General features: G+C 41.4%; 1 protein-coding gene across 2 annotated transcripts in view; it reads right to left on the reverse strand.

The window, feature by feature from the left end:
* LOC140350858 (phosphofurin acidic cluster sorting protein 2) overlaps positions 1 to 20,264 on the reverse strand; it is a 113,630-nt gene that overhangs the window by 36,060 nt on the left and 57,306 nt on the right. For both annotated transcript variants that reach the window (XM_072436369.1, XM_072436368.1), the window contains exons 3-6: positions 17,218 to 17,307; positions 13,729 to 13,854; positions 9,981 to 10,143; positions 5,726 to 5,817 (exon numbers count right to left, since the gene is read on the reverse strand). In XM_072436369.1, coding sequence (XP_072292470.1) covers positions 5,726 to 5,817; positions 9,981 to 10,143; positions 13,729 to 13,854; positions 17,218 to 17,307 — 471 coding nt within the window. The remainder of the gene's footprint in view (positions 1 to 5,725; positions 5,818 to 9,980; positions 10,144 to 13,728; positions 13,855 to 17,217; positions 17,308 to 20,264) is intronic.

A 20,264-nucleotide genomic window follows, 5' to 3' on the forward strand; every position in this document is an offset into this window, starting at 1 on the left:
ATCCACCCCCACATGCGCAGGGACCCAAATGAAGGAAACCCTCACATCCTTCCTGGACAGGGAGAGCATCAGACAGAAGATGCCATTCAACACATCCTGTCTGCAATCCGATTTCCCAGATTTAATGCTTTGCAATGCAGAAAGGCTGTCAGAGGCCACCACAATGCCGCAACACTGCAAAGCAGATTCCGCCCATTCCAACGCCAACCGTATCGCTATGAGTTCCGACGTGAAAACAGAAAGGCGATCTGTCAACCTCTTCTTGACCGCTAGCCCCAGGTCAGGCACAAAATAAGCGGCGCCAGTACGCCCACTCTCAGGATCCCTAGACCCGTCGGTATAAATAAACACATCACCTGAGTGCTTATCGATGATCGCTTGAACGGCAAACTGCGGTGCCCTCCCAGCGACTCCTCTAAGCTTGCCATGCAAGCTAACATCAACAGGAGCCGGGACAAACTTCCACGGAGCTATAGCAGACAAAGCCACCGACGGGCTCACACGCAGATCACCAACCCCCGCAAGCCGCGCCTTCGCATTTCCTACCTGGCTGAAAACCATACCGCCAGCCTCACTCTGCCCCCCATCAACCCTGAGAAAGTCCCTTACCGGGTGAGAGCTCGTATGACCTTGCACATTCACCCAGTAAGCCAACAGAAGTTCTAGCCTCCGGAGCCGTAACGGCAATTCCCCCAACTCAACCTGCAGCGCCGAGACAGGGGAGGTCCTAAAAGCCCTACAGCAGATGCGCAAGGCCTGGGCTTGCTCCACATCAAGCTTCTTTAAGTTAGTCTCAGCCGCAGACATGTAGGCTATACAGCCATAATCAATAGCCGCCCTCATGACGGCCCGATAAATACCCAGGAGCGACCTTCTGCTGGCCCCCCAGTCCTGGCCGGATAGACAACGAAGCAAGTTATTCACCCTTTTGCATTTACCACTGACCTCATCAATGTGCCGACGCCAACTAAGCCTCTCGTCAAAGGTGACCCCCAAGAACCTCACCTCCCTGACCTGTTCGAGCACCTGCCCATGCAGTCGAAGGGAGACGTCCCTATGCCCATTGAAGAAACAGATCACTTGAGACTTCCGTACGGACAGTTTAAACCCCCACTTCAGGGTCCACTGCTCCACCTGCTGTATTGCCCTTTGCAGTTTCGCCTCGTAAAACCGGAGATTCCTCCCTCTCACCCATAGAGCGCCATCGTCAGCATAAAGGCTCCTCCCAACAGACCCATCCACGTCGTCAAAGATGTCCTTAATCATAACATTGAACAAGATAGGGCTACACACACTCCCCTGCGGGATCCCATTCTCCACCCCATAGACCCCAGAGTAAGCAGCGCCCACTCTGGTTTGGATACGCCGGCCAGACAGAAAGCTCCGGACCCAGTTAAACAGTTTACCCTTCACACCACACTTCCGCAGCTTAATGAGGAGCCCATCCTTCCGAACCATATCGTACGCCTTCTCCACATCAAAGAGCACCGCAATAACCTTTTCTTTCTGAGCCCTGGCCAGCTGGATATCAGATTCCAAACACAACACGGAATCCATGGTGTTCCTGCCCCTACGGAAACCACTCTGGTGCGCAGGAAGCAAACCCCGACTCTCCAAGAAGTAATCCAACCGCTCGGTAACCATGCGCTCCATCGTTTTCCCGAGCTGCGACGTCAAGGCAATCGGCCTATAACTTGAAGGGTCAGACGCTGGCCTACCCGGCTTCAGAACCGGCACCACCGTAGACTGTTTCCACGCAGATGGAACACAACCTGAGTCCCAAACACGGTTGAAAAGACCCAGGACTAGCCCAAGCGTGTCATCAGTCAAATGAGAGAGCATGTCATAGCACACCTCATCTCTACCCGGGGCTGTCTGTTTCGCCTTAGAAAGTGCTCTCCTTAGCTCAAACTAACTAAACGGAAGGTCAAGGTCATCTTGAGTCGAAGGCTGGTGCCCAATCAGCTCAGAATTCTGGGCCAAAGTACTCTCCCTGTAGTGCCTTTCCGCAGGTGAGAGATTGTCAGAGCTGTGCACCGACACAAAGGTGCTGGCCAACAGTTCAGCTTTGTCAACGTCGCTGACTGCTTCAACACCATTCAGTACTAGGACCGGGGTCCCATGACGGCGCTCAACCCCATGCAGCCGCTTAATCATCCCCCAAACATCCCCGAGACGCGTTTCTCTCCCAATTTTGGAACAATACCGCCTCCAATAGGCACTCTTGGCCGTTCTCACAGTTTTCCGCACAACAGCGCGGGCCCTCTTGTAGTCAATGAGGGCACCCTCAGTGTGGGCAACCCTTAGCCGGCGAAACGCCGCATTTCTCGCCCTAACAGCATGACCACATGCTTCAGTCCACCACGGCACCCGCTTCCTATGTCCACTACCACCACTCTTAGGAATCGTGCCTACCGCTGACTGCGTGATGAGCGAGACAATTGCACTATTGAGATCATCCACCTGAGTCAATCCTCCTTCCTGCAGAACCCTAGAACCATCATCAGCTTTCCTCAGGAAAGCCCCCCAGTTCGCCCTTGCCAACTGCCACCTCTGGATCCTCGTCCCCCTGACCACACAGCTCCCAAAGCCAATCACGGTGCGGACTAGATAGTGATCGCTACCAAAAGAAAGATTACCAAGAACCTCCCAACTACAAACACCAGCTAACTCCTTGGACACAAGTGTAAGATCTATTGCACTTTCCGCACCGGTCCCCATATCATAGCGGGTCCCACCCCCATCATTCAGACAAACCAACTCCCTTTGATTGATAAAACCCTCTAGGTTGGTCTCTGAAACAACAACAACTATTCTAGTCACAAAGTCATATCATGACCTCATGGGCTTTGTAACACCAAAGCAATGGAAGGAGTTATTTTACGGACTACGACAGAGTCTGAGGACTATGACAAAGTCTGAGGAATAAGGAAAAGTCTGAGGAATAAAGTCTGGCGGTAATGCAACACTTGGATGCCAACCGCCATAAAACAACAACAACATAAACCTTGCTCAACACCCGGTCTGGAGAGACGGGAGATGGCGGAGGAGAGTGGATCGGGGATGGAAGACATTCTGGACGGCGTGGAGGAGCAGCCTTTTCTGCCTGCACGTGCCCGGAAACGTAAAAAGTCCCTTAGCTCGTCCGAGGGTTCTGGGAATGAGCAGCAGGATGAGGCTGAAGCTATTGATATCCGGGGTGAGAGCAGAGACTGTAAGGTGATCATAAAGCTTGCACAGGATAGTGCATCCTTTAAGGAGTGGAATTCAGTGGCATTGTCAAAGAGCCTAACTGTAGCTGTGGGAGTGATCAAGAGTGCGAGTGTCCTTAGAGATGGCTCGCTGCTGGTCGTGTGCAAGGACGCGGCTCAGCAACGGAAGGCGATTGGAACTAAACGTCTGGGTGGAAAGGACATTCTTGTGTCTGATGCTGAAAGAAACACGGTCAGAGGAGTTATCGTAGGTGTCCCTACGGCGACGTCTGTGGATGAAGTTAAGGAGAATTTGACTGGAGTTACGGTGGTGGACGCTAGGCGTTTGAAGGTGACCCGGTTTGGGGTAAGATGTGACAGCTTGTCGGTAATGGTAACACTTGAAGGGAGGTGCCTGCCTAGTAAGGTGTTCATTGGGTACATGTGCTATAGCGTCAGGCCATATGTTCCGCCGCCCCTGCGTTGCTTTAAGTGCCAGCGCTTTGGGCATATTGCAGCGGTCTGTAGAGGGAAGCAAAGATGTGGTAAATGTGCAGGAGATCATGAGTATGGGAAGTGTGACGTGGGTGCAAAACTGAAGTGCTGTAACTGTGGGGAAGAACATAGCTCTGCCTACGGGGGATGCAGGTTTAGCAAAAGAGCTGCTGAGGTGCAGAAAATAAAGGTCTCTCAAGATATATCCTATGCAGATGCAGTCAAGAAAGTTTCAAGTAACGAGTTTAGAGTAAATACAGAGAGAGGAGCCAGCGCTGCTCCCAGCCAGGGCGAAATGAGAAAGGCCAGCGTGGCTCCCAAGAAGTGTGAAGGTTTCAAGAGTGGAGGTCCCAAGTGTGCAGGTTCCAGAATTAATGAGAATACCCTGGTTGTGGATAGAGAGGATTTTGTACTCTTTATGGTGGATGTTGTAAACTGTGCTGCTCAGACTCAAAGCAGAACTGAAAGGATCAGGATCATTGCTAAAGCTGCAGGAAGATTCCTTGGAACAGGGGAGCTTGGTTGGGCAGATGTGGAGGGCGGGCTAGAGGCGCTGAATGGGAGTCGGAGTGGTGGGGGTCTGCTTTTGGGGAGTCAGGGTGATCGGAGTGACGGGATGGGGGTGGGGGTGGTCTCCTGTCCTCGCCCAGTCTCGTAGACGCACGGCTACCAAGCAGCGACATCAGTGGAAATATTAAAGCCTGTAGAATGAAGCCTAAAGAATAAAGCTGTACGGTGGAAGCACCGAACGTCAAAGAAGGAGAGGAAGATGAAGAAGAGTCTCCCTGGAATAAAGCCGGTTGTTGTCTGAAACAACAACAACTATTCTAGTCACAAAGACATATCATGACCTCATGGGCTTTGTAACACCAAAGCAATGGAAGGAGTACTTTTACGGACTACGACAGAGTCTGAGGACTACGACAAAGTCTGAGGAATAAAGTCTGGCGGTAATGCAACACTTGGATGCCAACCGCCATAAAACAACAACAACAACAACAACAACTTGGAACGTCAAAGAAGGAGAGGAAGATGAAGAAGAGTCTCCCTGGAATAAAGCCGGTTGGTCTCTGAAACAACAACAACTATTCTAGTCACAAAGACATATCATGACCTCATGGGCTTTGTAACACCAAAGCAATGGAAGGAGTACTTTTACGGACTACGACAGAGTCTGAGGACTACGACAAAGTCTGAGGAATAAAGTCTGGCGGTAATGCAACACTTGGATGCCAACCGCCATAAAACAACAACAACAACAACAACAAAGTCTGGCGGTAATGCAACACTCGGATGCCAACCGCCATAAAACAACAACAACAACAACAACAAAGTCTGGCGGTAATGCAACACTTGGATGCCAACCGCCATAAAACAACAACAACAACAACAACATTAAAGGTGAAGTTCATTCATTCACCAGGCTTAAGGTTAAGGCCATAAAACAACTCACGTCTTATGGCAACAACAACAACAACTTTCTGTAGTCTACTTTATTGTGCAATTGGCCAACATTTAATCAAAATATTGTGAACAGGCTGCACACCAGTGGTGCATCTATTATCTTACATCATTGACATTTTGCTGGAGCCATTTTGCTGGAGCAATTTTTTGTAGGAAGCATTTTTTGAAAACCAATTTCTTGCATTGATAACTATAATTATGTAAATAATGTAGAGAGGTGGTAGTAGGGCCTATATTTTAAGAATCCAAGAAATGTATTTAGAATAAAATTGTATTTTTAAATTCAACTCTTCTGGATGGTAGAGATATGATTTGATAACGTGAATATATATATATATATATATATATATATATATATATTTTTTTTTTAATTTTTATTCTGCCTCCCCTCTTCAAAATGCCAAGGAATGTCCGTGAAACAACAAATTAAAAAAACTGTGGCCAAAATAATAACAAATGTAACGTAAACGAATACCAATAATATCAGCCCCTGGACTCTAATGCATACCACATTCCATCATATTAAATGTTGACTTGTTGATGAATAGTTCTGGTGTGTATTTGTGGACACTGACCTGACCGTGCACCGCGTCGTCACTGGCTTCCTGTTCAGACGAGTAGCTGTCATCGTCCTCCTCAGAATAGTTGTCCATGTCCGGGGAGCGGTCTGAGGCGAACCCCACGAGAAAAAAAACACACAGGGAAAAATCATTATCATGGCATCCCTACACTCTAAAGATGCACTATGTAGCTTTTCTGGAGCGTGGTCCTCCTCTGGATAGTTTTACAGTATGGCATGAAACTTATCAATCTTGTATTTTATTTATTTTATTTATTTTATTTATTTTATTTATTTTATTTATTTTATTTATTTTATTTATTTTATTTATTTTATTTAATCTAGATTTTTTTATTTATTAATTATCTTTATTTTTTAAATTAATCTTGTATTTATTCAATTGCTGGTGTTTTATTGCAGTGAAACGCAGTCGTACCTACCTCGCCTGTGACTTGGCCGGATGTCTTTCTTCATTGATAGTTTAATGCCATACTGTGAAACATTCCAGGTAAAGCCAGCCATAACGTCTTAATATCAGGAAAATATACACAGTGATACTTTAAACTAAGGTCATTTAATGCAGTGGTAAGATGACTATAACAAGCTAATGGGTCCTGTGAGTAAAAAAATATACATTTATTGAGAAAATCAAATGTAATTGATGTGGGAAAGTTAGCTACAGTGCTAAAAACGTATGTGTGGGCCTGGACTGCGTCAAACCAAAGCAGACGGCGACAGAAAGTTTCCCACTGCCACACAACTATTTACTATGAGGAATAAAGTTAACGCTCCGGCCTTAAAAAAGAACAGATTCAAGGTCAATGCTTTATTATAGCAACTGTTTTCAATCTCATGTATTTGGAAGAAGAGGAAGTCGAGCGCTCCAAGAAAAAATACTTGGCAAAACACAGGACTAGAGAAGTTTAGCTTGAAGAGAAAGTTGAATAAAAAGTAGGACTGAAACAAGTGAAAGGATGAATCACAACCAATTGATTATTTAAATAATCGTCAACTAATTTAGAAGTCAGATCACTGTTATCAGGACTGTTTGTAGATTCCAAAACATGATAACAAAGTTTTGTGTTTGTTGTGTCTGTAATTGTCAAGAATTACTATTCGGAGTCACATTTACTAAAAAGTATACTGACTGGCTTTTTGTGATCCAAACAACTCATTGATTAATCGGCTAGAAAAATGATTGTTAGTGGCATCCTTGATTATTAAAAGAATTGTTTTGATATTGCGCCTAATCAAATCCTTTAACTAAATTTCATCATGAAGAAAAATCACAATAATGGAAATCCACAAATGGAAGATACAGTTCTCAAATTAACATGCAAGAAAAATGTGTACAATTCTGATGTAAAAGGAAATAAAAGCTTGTATTATTTTACTAGTGATTTATAACTGAAAAAGTTGCACTGAAAAATGTAAAATCTTAAAGGCGCAATGGACGATTTTTCGGCGATTTTAGAACTCAGGTGGAAGTGCGCATGCACTCCCCCGTGCGGACTGATACAACAAACACGTGCGTTTGTTTATTAGTGCGACGGATCGCATCACATCTCTCGTCTCCCGTAGATTTCCGTCTTCTTCTGCGTCAGCTCGAACTGTCTTTCTCCGTCTTCATTTTGTCCCGTACACTGAGGGAACTATATTATGATAGATCCATGCGCTTAGGCACGCGGAAACGTGGGGACCAACCGCACGAGGCTGCAGGTGAGCGGTAGGCGGGTTTTATGATTGATACGTGGCAGGACTAATCGGCAGTCCATGCCACGAGGAAATAAGACTCAGATTTGTGCCAAAAAAATCGTCCATTCAACCTTTAAATAAGACAATAAGTTAAAAAGTGATTGAATTAAGTCAACTTGGTTTTAGTATATTTAGACTTTCTTAAAATAAGATTTACCCATATAACAACTAAGTTTCACAACAACTATCCTCTTCTTCTGACTACTTATGCTATCAAACAATATTTATTTTTTAATTCCACTTGCAAACTGTTCACCGCCTTCTTTTTCTTTCTCTCACTCCTGAGGACCTGTGGACCCAGATGCCCCTCTCCTGGTGAAGTGGTCCCTGCCCTGTGTGGACGGTCCCTCATCTGCCTGAGGAGTGGGTCCAGCTCGACTCCAACGGTCCCTCATCTGCCTGAAGAGTGGGTCCAGTTCGCCTCAGTCGGTCCCTCATCTGCCTGAAGAGTGGGTCCAGTTCGCCTCAGTCGGTCCCTCATCTGCCTGAAGAGTGGGTCCAGTTCGCCTCAGTCGGTCCCTCGTCTGCCTGAAGAGTGGGTCCAGTTCGCCTCAGTCGGTCCCTCGTCTGCCTGAAGAGTGGGTCCAGTTCGCCTCAGACGGTCCCTCATCTGCCTGAAGAGTGGGTCCAGTTCGCCTCAGTCGGTCCCTCATCTGCCTGAAGAGTGTGTCCAGCTCCAGTCTCCCTCGTGTCCGTCTGTCCGTCTGTGAGAGTCGGATCTCTCCTTCACTGGAACTCCTCCAGGTTTCTACGCTTTTTTCCCAAAGAGGTTTTTTTTGTAGTTTTTCCTGGCCGAGAAGGAGAGTCTAAGGACAGAGGACCCTGGGACATCGTCCCTCGCCACCACAGACATTGTCTGACTCCATCGCCACCACAGACATTGTTGATTCATTTCTCCCTGTGGCCCTCAGAGGCAACTGTTGTTGTGATTTTGGGCCTTACAAAAATAAATTGATTTGATTTGATTTTGATGAAGTTTTGTAATTATTTCAAGTGTGGTAGCAATTGAGAAAATGCTTGTCCTTTTCTTATTTTAAATACCAGTAAAACAAGATATTTTATGCTTGTTCCATTGCCATTCTTACTTCTAAAGGTCACAATACACCCAAAACAAGGTATATAACTTTTTACCTTATTATCTTATTTTAGACGGTCATTTTTCCAGTATGATCTTAAATCTGACAATAAACCAAACCATTTCTGCTCCACTTTTGCACTGGCACATCTCCTTTGAACTGTACCGATCTAACCGATCTAATACTTGGCCCGTGAGCTCATCTGTTATGTTGGCCTCTTTAATAACATCCAGAACATGACGGGACCGCTCCAGCCATGTTCCTCTCCCTCCCAGAATTAGAGCGGAGTAAGGTGATAGGCCCCACATCTGTTCATCCCTCAAATCCACATTACTGCCATGGTTGAAGAGAATAACATATCCTTGGCCTGGAACTTGGCCCGGGACTAATACAGCTGAGCATGTCCCCCTCTAGGGAAATAAAAGCCATGTGGTGAAGGGGAGAGAGGGCGGAGGCCAGAATTATACCCACGGTTTAGGGGTGTGGGCGCGGGCCGGTCCCACTGAGCCAAACAGGGGTCAAAAAGACACTTAGTATATTGGCTGGAAAACCGCTTCTCCTCCCAGCGCATTATACAGTGTTAACCCTTAAATATGTTATTCACGTACATTTGATCTAGTAAAGCTACGCTCCAAAGTAGCTTTACTGACGGGACCAGATAGCCAAAAGTAACTTCAGTAACAGTAGCCGAGGGTTGCATTTTCAATCGATTTGGTTTTATCATTGCAGGAAAATAAGGCCTTGCACCTTTTTATCGTCTTAAAAACATGAAAAACAGAACTTTTCAGCATCCTAATTATTCACCGGAATGAGTTTATAAGCAGCTAAGCACTTTTTGTGGTCAAAATGAAACCGGTGAGTGCTGTCTGCATCGAATCCTCGAGCACTATCCATCCACAAACCAGGAAGTTTGAGCAAAACTCGACTCTAGCCCCTGAAAGCTGAGAAAATAAACTATATTATGGTTCTGTATTATGGTTCTGTTAGGACAATGAGGAATAAGTTTGGACAGCTGCAAACAGTTTAAAACTGTTTTTTCTTTTCTATTTTGCAGTTTTTCTTTCTTTTTTCTCATAATAAGAGTTAATTCATTCATTTTCCACCGCTTGTTCCCGTTAGGGGTCGCGAGTGACTGGAGCATATCCCAGTGACAAAATATAAAAAAGATTCAGGGCTTCTCAGGAGAGTTGTCTTCGAGTCGATGTTGACAAATGTTGCCTGGCTGGTTTTCCCTCCAGGGGGCGACAACGGACACTTCAAACGCCCCGATAATACACATTTAACCATCGCCTCGACTTACAAAGACATTCAATATGGCGAAACCTTTAGTTTGTTATCTAAATAAACTAAGTCATATTTCAAGGCACTTTAAGTAATACTTACCACCATTATATTACGGCTCGATGACATTACATTTCACACCCTTCGCGGGACACTCACCTGAAATCTTGGTCTTGCGTCCTGCCTGCCCGCTGCCGTCCTCGTGGTCGATTGGCTGAGACGACAGAGAGAAGACGCTGATCTCGGCCACTCGGATCGGAGCCTCTTTCACGTTACTGTGCAAACCCAGGATCTGGCCTCCGTCTGTGGGATGCTGCATCACCTGCACACAGCCACATTCACCAGGATTCATTATATACAAGTAAATATAAGTAACATGGTCATATCTATCAAGGAATATCTTCAAGAGGGCAGTTTTCTCATAAACAATGATCCAACTTGTTTCTAGCAATTATTATAGTTCTGAAGACTAGCTATGCCTTTAACATACTGTGTCAATCAAAATGCGTAATTCTTCAAAAAACTCATAAACAATTCACTGACTTTTATTGTAATCTAACCAGTTTCTATGTATTTTCAGAGGCTCTCATGCTTCTGTCCTCATTCAGACATCTTTCACAGGCCGTCACGTCTAAATCGAATAACGAAACCATTTACATTTCAGTAGCATCTGGGAAAATGAAAGGATTTTATCTTGGTTTCTCATTTCTGCCACGACACTGATCCAGCCGAGATTGAGATGGCTACAGTCACACACGGCGTTCTTCTTGAGTAAACTCAGCGCTTGATTACAATCTGTGGCTTTGTGGTTTCTAAATAAATCTCTATTAGCACATCACAACATTCATCTTTTTCCCATTTCGAATGCTTAAATGAGCCAAGTTAAATTACTCACATTTAGGAGAGGCAACTAGTTTGCATAAACCATTTGGAATCAGGGGATGCGTTTTCAATTGGAGCACCATCAAGGGGGCACTTTCAGTATTTAACATGATGAATATCGACACAGGGACAAAGCCAATTATATCCCAAATATTAGCAAAGGGTGTTCAGAAATATGCAGCTTTGTCGGGGACAGAAGGAATGGTGCAATGTGGGCTTATTTTAGAGGTACTTATGGGTCTTTTGACCTGGTAAAGACAAAGAAAAAAATTAAAAACATTTAGTTCTGATTCCCAATTGATTTAGCCCCATTTTTGGTCATAGCTTAGACCTCTGTCCTGATTTAGTAATTCTGTTTTTTGTCCTTTTTTCTGTTTTTTGTCTTCGTTTGGAAAAGCTTTTCTAGTACTGACTTGACTAAAAGTTTGTTCACACTTATTCACACGTTATTTGGTCCTAAACTGAGCCACTTTTAGTCCTGACGTGGACTTGTTTTGGTCCTGTTTTAATCCAGTTTAGTTTCGGGTTTAATCCTGGCTCAGTCTAAATTTTTGGTGATAGTGCAAGTGTAAACGCACCCTTAGTCTTGGCTTATTTTATTTTGTACTTTTGTATAGTTTTGAATCAGAGACGTTACAAATTATGATTTAGTTTCGTACTATTCTATACTTAGTGCTGTCTATTATTCAGAAGTACAAATGATACTGTTGGTCAGTTTAGTTTTATTTGTTTATTCGGTTTTGTGTTTATGGCGAGCTCCCAAACAGTGCAGCAGGGAAATTACAATATTGCATTAGTATTGTAATGAGCTGCCAGTCAACTTCCCCTGGAGGCTGTTGTTGCGAACGAGCTGTGAATTTGGAGAGGGCTTCAGCTGTAATTAGGCCGACAGAGAGGGACCTGTGGAGCGGAGCCTTTCTCAATGGCAAATCATCCTTAACAATATGTAAGAGAGGGGTCTAAAACGTAAGCAGCAGATAAGATGAGAAGCTAAAAGTGCAATCCAAGAAGTAACTACATTTCAGGAATTCAAGGATCTTTCCACAACGTTTCTGATTTTTAATGTCTATATAGTCTTATAGCTAGTCCTTCCAATTTTCTTTACAGCTTACCACCAGAGATCGACCAATATGAGGTTTTTAATGAGCAATGCTGAGAAACCGATGGCTGATGAGTTCTGCCAATATCTATGGGTCGATATGTCGGGCGGATTTTGGTATTTCTCCCCAAATTACAAATTAAACTATAAACTATGAACTCACCCACAGCCATGTTTAACTGCAAAGCCATAAGAGAGCACCGTAGTCCTCTTTTGTGCAGCGTCCTCTTTCCACTCGAGTGTTAAAATAAAGAGCTACATGTATTCTTTAGGCAGCAGGTCAACCAAAATAAAATATAAGCTGGAGAATTAAGGCCAATGCGCAAAAGAAAATCGACCTTGCTACTCTACGTAACAGATTAACACATAATATATTAAAATCTTACATTCTAACTCCACAAACAGCAGCATCAGAGGTTCGAACAAATAAAATCATTCTGTACTAAAAGCTTGGGGTACCTGACTTTTTTTGCATGTAAATGATGTGTTTTCTGGTTAAATCAGGACTTTATGACAAAACAAAACGCTGTCAATGGGTCAGTTGTTCTAAAGTTGAATTATGTTTGAGCTTGGACACTTTTCCAAACATCAGCATCGGTCAACTCCCTCAATTTCCAGTCTTACTCAAAATAGGTTCAATACAATATATATCCACCTCGCGCCTTCTTAGCCTTTAAATCCACATTAATACCAAGTCCCATTAGCTCCACTTTATAGGCACTCTTATTCATGCATCGATTAGCGAGCACATTCAATCCAATACTCGTCTGCTCCGTGTAAATGAGGAGAAACTTTTGCGCTCCAGATGGCTCATAATATCGCGAGGGGAAAGGTGCGACCCGCATGAATCATCTGAAGCGAAACGCCGCGGCCTCTTCCTCCAGCTCGCCCTATTACAGCCCTGTCAATCACTGTCAGGGAGCAGCTCGTCTCAATCGGAGGCTGGCGGCCGAACGACACCCTTCTCTGGACGAATGAGACGTCTGACAATGAGACGAGAAGCGCTGGATGATATTGGAAAACGCATGGCAGAATAACTGTGAAAATGTGGTTTGCAGTCAGACTTTTTTGTTTACTATACTTTTCTTCCGCAGAGCAGTTCCCTGTAGTGATGTAACTGCATTTATAGTTACTGGACATCATATACTTTGGGAGAAATGATCAAAATCAAGCCTTATTATCATCAAAATATCAGTAGTACCTTCTTGGCTTTCGGATGTTGTTGATTAAAAAAAAAACATTGGTATAGGCGTCGGACATGAAAATATCAGTCGATCTAAAATAAATACACGTTTACAAAATTCACATAATACTATATGGGAAAGTGTATCATTATAAACAAACACTGGGTCTAAATTAAAACTTAAATGACCTGTATTTTGAACTAAGAGAGAAGAACACGTTAGAGAATGAACTCTCACGTTGAACCATGACAACAACAACCCTGCAATTACTTTATCATGGTGCTTTTTATTCATTTTTATATATTTTGTGTATTTAACTTAGCTATTACCAGCGGTGTGAAGCAGAGTCAGAAGATTAGATTGCAATTCTTGGCTTCCCAAATGTAATCAAAACCAATTAAAACCAAATGTTCAATCACATTTAATACTTAATTTTGTCTATGTCGACTGTGGCAATGCAAAATTAGTTAAATAAATAAAATACAAACATTGAAACTTTGATTCTGAGCATGACAGTTATAGATTCTTTCATTTTCTGATTGGTTTCATTATTACCGTATTTTCCTGGACTATAAGTCGCACCTTTTTTTTTTTCATAGTTTTGGCCGGGGTGTGACTTATACTTATACTTATACTTATACTCCAGTGCGACTTATAGTCCGGAAAATACGGCATTAGAGATTGAGCTTGCTGATACAGTGAAAGTAATACATTTTGGTATAAACGTTGTGCAGCCTCATACCTCAGCCATATTGATGACTCCCACTGCCAGAGTCTTGTAGCCCAAAATGGTTCTGTTCTTGTAGCGTTTCCGCCTCTGCAGCATGATCTGCAGCCTGTTGGAGTCTCTCTTCAGGAAGTGAGGGTACTGTGAATAAAAACATATGGCGGTATAAATAATAGCGGACAAAGTTTATGTAAGATTTAAAATCAGAGAAACAAGCCAAAGTATAATGGTCAACAATGTTTTCCGATTCTGTCCCGTTTCCAAGTGGAGCAAAGGACAAGGTGAAGGAGTAACAGAAGATACACAGCAGAGAACACGCTACACACCAGATAAAACGTGATCATTTTGCAGCTCCAGGGATTGTATTTGGTACAAGGCAAACAAGAATACGAGTGACAAAATCTTTGGTGTTTGGAAATAGTAAAACTGTGAACAAGGATGAAAAGAAAGGTCAAATTTGGTGATGGTTCCAACACAAAGGAGTATAATCAATTAAGTACATCAGAATTTCATATTAAAAATAAATTATGCACTGTGTATGATGTACTATAATAAATATAATACATAAAACTTGTATTAAATATATTATAAGGAGGATAGTTTATGGTGGGATAAAAGGCTGATATGCATTAAATGTCCTCATTTGTGTAATTGATGTCCTCAAATGATCAAATCAAGTTAATATTTCTATTCTATTTATTTGTTTATTTATTTATTTGGTCGGGACAGTGCATGTGAGTGAACATACATGACGTTAACACTGCATTCACTCTCACAACATTCGCATGGTTGGTGTTAATAAAATGTATAAAAGTACTGTATATGTAAACAGCAAAAAATATCTGATTTCTTTCTGATTGTGGTCCCTCTGATTACCCGCATCAGATTCTCCAGTTTGCATATCATTTAAATAATCTTTAAGGCCCAGAAATCAGATTGTTGTGTACATGTGAATATAACCACTGTCGAGCATACATTTTCCTGCAGACCCAAGCAATTTATAACGTCATGTTTATCCGAGAATTCTACAGCAAAAGACCAAATACAACTTGAATTTGGCTCTTTGTAAAAACTATTTCAGAGGACCATGTGACCATAAGCCGTAAATAAAGGAAAGACATGTTTTATGTGGTGCACCCAAAATATGTCACCACATTGTTTTTAGTTATATTATTATTTGGTAATTTGGTATTTTACAGTAATTAAATATTTATGTTATTTTGGTAGGTTAATACTAAGACATTAACTTAGACATAGTATGTGTCAAAATTAAGTGCTTTCCTGATTTTTGTAAGTTGGATTAGTGGGGCGGAACCTTTGTGCAGAAGGTGTTGCACCAGATTGGGTTTTGACGGCGGAACTTCCTGTTTACGTCAAACGTGATCTGGACATGAAAAGCAGCACCTCGGTTCATCCTTTCTTTTGCTTTTCTACAATATTTTCAGGTCGGTACACGGTGCAAACCACCAACACATAGCACTATAAGGTCATTACTTAAGGTTTCATCAGTAGTTTGTACTGTTGTGAGGTTGCCTGGTACATTTCGGCTTGTATTTGCAAGTTAACTTTCAAATAAGCAGTAAAGTAACATGCGGCCGAAATCCCGCGAGATTTCAAAGCCGAAACATCGCGAGATTTCGGGAAGTCCGGTTTTATGGTTTTGATTCAGCTTTATAAGCATTTATATGTAAAGTATTTTATTTTTGTAACTTAGACAAAGAGTTTAGGCATTTGTACAGGAGTTTATAAGACACACTTTACATTTGAGATGCTTTATATTTGTAGTAATGTAAATTAACCTTTGACAGTTTGAGAGAGTACATTTTTTTGTGTTTAATGTCCACGTTGTAAGCCAGTTAATATTATTGTACCAGAACAGTGGTATTTGTGTTTTATCTAAAATGTGAATTAAAAGAAAATGTGTCATTTAAAGCAGGGAAAGTATATGCGTGACATAATGTGACAATGTATTGTACAACTGCACAATAATTGTACATCGTATTATTATTTTTGTTTAAGAACAATTAAAAAACGTGATCTGGACATGAAAAGCAGCACCTCGGTTCATCCTTTCTTTTGCTTTTCTACAATATTTTCAGGTTACAATTCCTGCTACGGCAGTCCCACCTTGGGGCTCGTAACATTTACATATATTTGAAGGTTGTGAAAGGGCAGCACCAGAGTCTACACCTGCGCTGCCTGAACTGTTTTAAATCTGGCCTATTTAAGACCAAACAAATGATTAAAACATATCTATTCCAGTTAGACAATGCTGTTGAAATTTAAATAATTCAGAGTTGAGACACATCACAACTGTAACATCCGCTGTTTCGTCCCAGTTTTTCCGCGACAGTGAGTGAGTTTGACTGGGCTTTTATAGTGTGGACAGAAAACAGTGAATATGTAAATGACAAATTAGCCTCAAGGGGGCGAGCTCTCGAGCCAGAGCTATGTTTTCTAGATAAGGAAAGGCAAAGTCCATTACCAGGAAAAAAAGAAAAATTGGAACAAAATAATGGAATAAGATTTAAAAATGGAAGAATTAAAAGCAGATTTCGCCGAAGGCAACGTGGCAATAGTACTGACTGAAACTGTTTTACTTTATGGTAAATACTACTTCACCTATTACTGACATTTACGGGCCATTTTTAAATTTATTGCTGAGATTCAGATGACATTGTAGGCCTATAATAACAGCAGAGCAATGGGGGGGTAAGTAAATTAGCTATTGTTAACAGAGGTGTATAGAATAGCCACAAGTAAAAGTAACGTTTCTCAAAATTACTCAAGTAGAAGTAAAAAGTAGCACCCAACTCACCTTACTCAAGCAAGAGTAAAAGGGTATTTGGAGAAACTACGCGAGTGCTGAGTAAGAGTTTGGACCAAAGTTCCAAAGAATAAACAATTACAAAAACAAATCTAAAGGTATACGGTGTAATCGTTTTAAATTCTTATAAGGAACCATAACCTTTACTCGAGTACTGTTACGTCAAACTAAATATGACTCAAAATGTCCCTTTTTTATTTATTTTCACAGTGTGTCTAATTGTTTCTTGGTACTTTTAGTATTTTGTTCATTGTTTGTTTCACTCTGAGCTCACTGCGAATGTTCTCCAACTAAAAACGGCAAATAAACTAAACTAAACTGAAGCACGGTTTCAGAAAACAATTCGGAAAAGTACAATATCTCAAGAAAATGTTATTGTTTCTACTCTGACAGTAAATGTACAGAGGACCTAGTGACAGATAGAAACGATCGATTTGTGGATATTCTTTTCTATATTCTATTTTAGATACTTATAATAACTTAAAAATACAACAAAAAGCTAAAAGAGTCCCTGCAGCTGTACATTAGCGAACGCCGTTATGAAAGACAAATTCTCACGAGCCCAACCAACATGTTTGCTGAGAGTGCGGCGGGTTTTGGTGCGAGTGCATGCGTTTCTATGGCGTTTCTGAGCCGAATGGGTGCGACTTTTCACAGTGCGATGAGAGTGAGCGTGCCTGTAGTGAGAACGTCAGCTCCAGATCCGTCTCCATGAGGCCGTTGGGAGGGAGGACGTACTCGTTTGATCGCAGGAGACGCTTTGAGCCCTGGAAAACACACAGGAAAAACAAGATTTAGCTACAAGCATGAATGATGATTTGAAACGCACACTTTTATCGTCCCCGCTCACAATATTGACAAAACGCAGCCTTCTCTAAACACGCCGTGACAAGCCTTTGGTCCTATTACTATCACATTCAAAAAATATTAACATTTATAAAGTGTAATTTTCTTCATTTGGCATAGGAAGTATCAGGCCTTTGCAGTTTTTTTGTATATTTTTTTTCTTGCAACAAAACAATGCATTCTTTTCCCACTGGTGCTTGCCATTTGCTATATTATAACAACATTGTGGGACTTTTGTTGTTGCAATATTGCTGTTACTGGTTATTGTTACATACTGTACGTTCCTATTGATTCCGATAGTAGTAGCGATGTAAATTAGTAGTAGCCGTAGTAGTATTCAAGAACCTGATTTGTCTACTTGATGAGATAACCAGCACAAAACATTTATAAATTAGACAACTAAAAGCAGTAAGATTCCCTGTGTATTGATGATTAATCGACTAAAAAGGGGAGTGGCACTGTAAAAATCTCTCAAAATGTTTAGGATCTTGCTCAAAAATGACTACAGAGAAGTAGTAGCAAAAATAATCTGCCATTGTGCATACTGTATAAACCATTATAATCTAAGTTAGTCGACTAATAAAAAAATAAATACAAAATGTGGTCTTAAAATTAAAATGATATCCTTTTTTGTTGATTATTTAAAAACATAAAATAAACTCAGGAAACTAAACTGGTCTATATTCAACGTTCAGGGACATTTATTGTCTATTTTTGAGAATGCTCGTGGGAAATTGAGCAAGTCGTCACTATCAAAAGGTCCAAAAAGTCAACCAACACCATCTCTCAAAGCACTACATCCAGTATTTAGTCGCTATTTTTGGAAAGTGCCTCTGACTATGTAAAAATGTACGCAGCTATGACACTTGTTACGCAAAACCAAGCAATATATTTTATTCTAAGCTCTCTTACAACACTAATCACTCAATCAGGTCTAATTCTGCAACTGGCATTGAGTCCAGTCGACCAAGAAGCCAATGGATTTATCTGCGGCACTGCCACAGTCCTTAAAGAACCTTGGCTTTTAGCAGGTTTGTCTTGGATTAAGTCAGAACGTTTCTCATCAAGTTCCCTTTTCAGTCCAGCAAATTCTTTCTATATTAAATTATCACAAAATAGAATGTGTACATGTACAGTTGGTCAGTAGAGTGTAAATGAATGGTACAGGCATGCGTTTTATAATCAATTCAAGTAAGAACAGAACAAATGTCGTAAAAGAGTTCTTCAGATTTGGAGTAAAGCTGCCATTTGAATCGGGAAAGGCATTAGAGGCACGGGCCGGTAAAGCGATCTCTCCTCTGACACGCAGTAACGCGGCGGTGAGAAATGCCTTGATGGTTCGGTGGGTACGATATTGATGCGACTTAAATCATGTCACGGGCCTCAAATAGAAAGCATGGCACCGTGCCGCTGCTGTTGCCGAGCCGTCGACATAACGCAGACTCAAAAGACATGGACCAAAGTCAGAAATGAAGAGGAGAAAAGGCATTTGTCGGAAATAAGTGAGCGATTTGGACTCTCGTTTTAAGGACAGAAAACAGTCCAATATAAGTGACTAATAAATCCGATCTGACAGGGCACTGGCATAAGATAAGGAAAAGAAAGCAATAAAAAAAAAATCTCCAGTATTTATTTACTGTATTTTCCGGACTATAAGTGGTTTTGGCCGGGGTGCGACTTATACTTATATACTTATACTCCGGAGCAACTTATATGTGATATTATTTATTTTCACACTTGCAACCTTATTTCATACAAAAGTGCAACTTATATGTATGTTTTATGTTATTTTATGTTATTTTATGTTATTTAATTTATTTAATTTATTTAATTTATTTTAAATTTGTTTAAGTCAGCACAAATATTCAATTTGTTGCTGGTCATTAGCTATGGAATGCACATATTGACAAATCGTGAATAGTTATTAAAAAAAATCTATCAGTAGTTGTTATCTGGACTATACACACTCTTAAATACGTACGAAAAGACAATTCATAACAAAGACATTTTCCTCAGTCACCATCAGTCAATGTCTTAGGTCCTCATGTACATTTCGCAAAGCTGGATATAAGTCAGGTGTGTTTCCATGGAGTCCGTGCCGGCGGCTGAAGCGAGTTTGGCGTTTGCTCTAAATTCAAAGCGACACATTTGAGGGTCCACACCGGCTCGCCCCTCGGGTACCTTTTATTGTTCACTGAATAATAGTAACAGCCATAACGGTCACAGCTCTATCCGCGAATACACCTTCTACTTCCACACATAAAACAAATTCCTTTTTACACCCAATAAAACACACTTAACATTTACTTCATGTCTTAAATTTCATGTAACTTCGATCATTTTTAGAATACCGTATTTTCCGGACTATAAGTCGCAGCTTTTTTTTTTATAGTTTTGGCCGGGGTGTGACTTATGCTTATAATTATACTTATATACTTATACTCCGGAGTGACTTATATGTGAAATTATTTGTTATTTTCACACTTGTGCAACTTATATATGTTTTTTTCTTCTCTATTATGCATTTTTTGGTTGGTGCGACTTATACTCCGGTGCGACTTATAGTCCGGAAAATACAGTAATGTGAATTTACATTGCAGGTCCAGACTAACAATGTTGTTTATTCACATTTTAATCAAACATAATCATGCTAAACAACAACTAGAAAAAAGGAAAGCTGTCAAAAAAGCACCTTAAAATAATTTACAAGTTGATTCCAGCATAAAAGTGGGTCGTTGTGTAAGGTAAATTCGATAGCACTATATTTATATCTAAGGGAACGACATAGGGGACATATTTGCGAGCATGTTTACGTCTGATTCCGGGAAGCTGTTTTAGTGGGGCCCCTGAAATAGCTGATAGCCGCGCATACCTGGCA

This window comes from Eucyclogobius newberryi, unplaced genomic scaffold, assembly GCF_026437365.1.
Source record: "Eucyclogobius newberryi isolate DKJ021-1_F unplaced genomic scaffold, fEucNew1.0.hap1 SCAF_8, whole genome shotgun sequence".
NCBI classification, from domain to species: domain Eukaryota; kingdom Metazoa; phylum Chordata; class Actinopteri; order Gobiiformes; family Gobiidae; genus Eucyclogobius; species Eucyclogobius newberryi.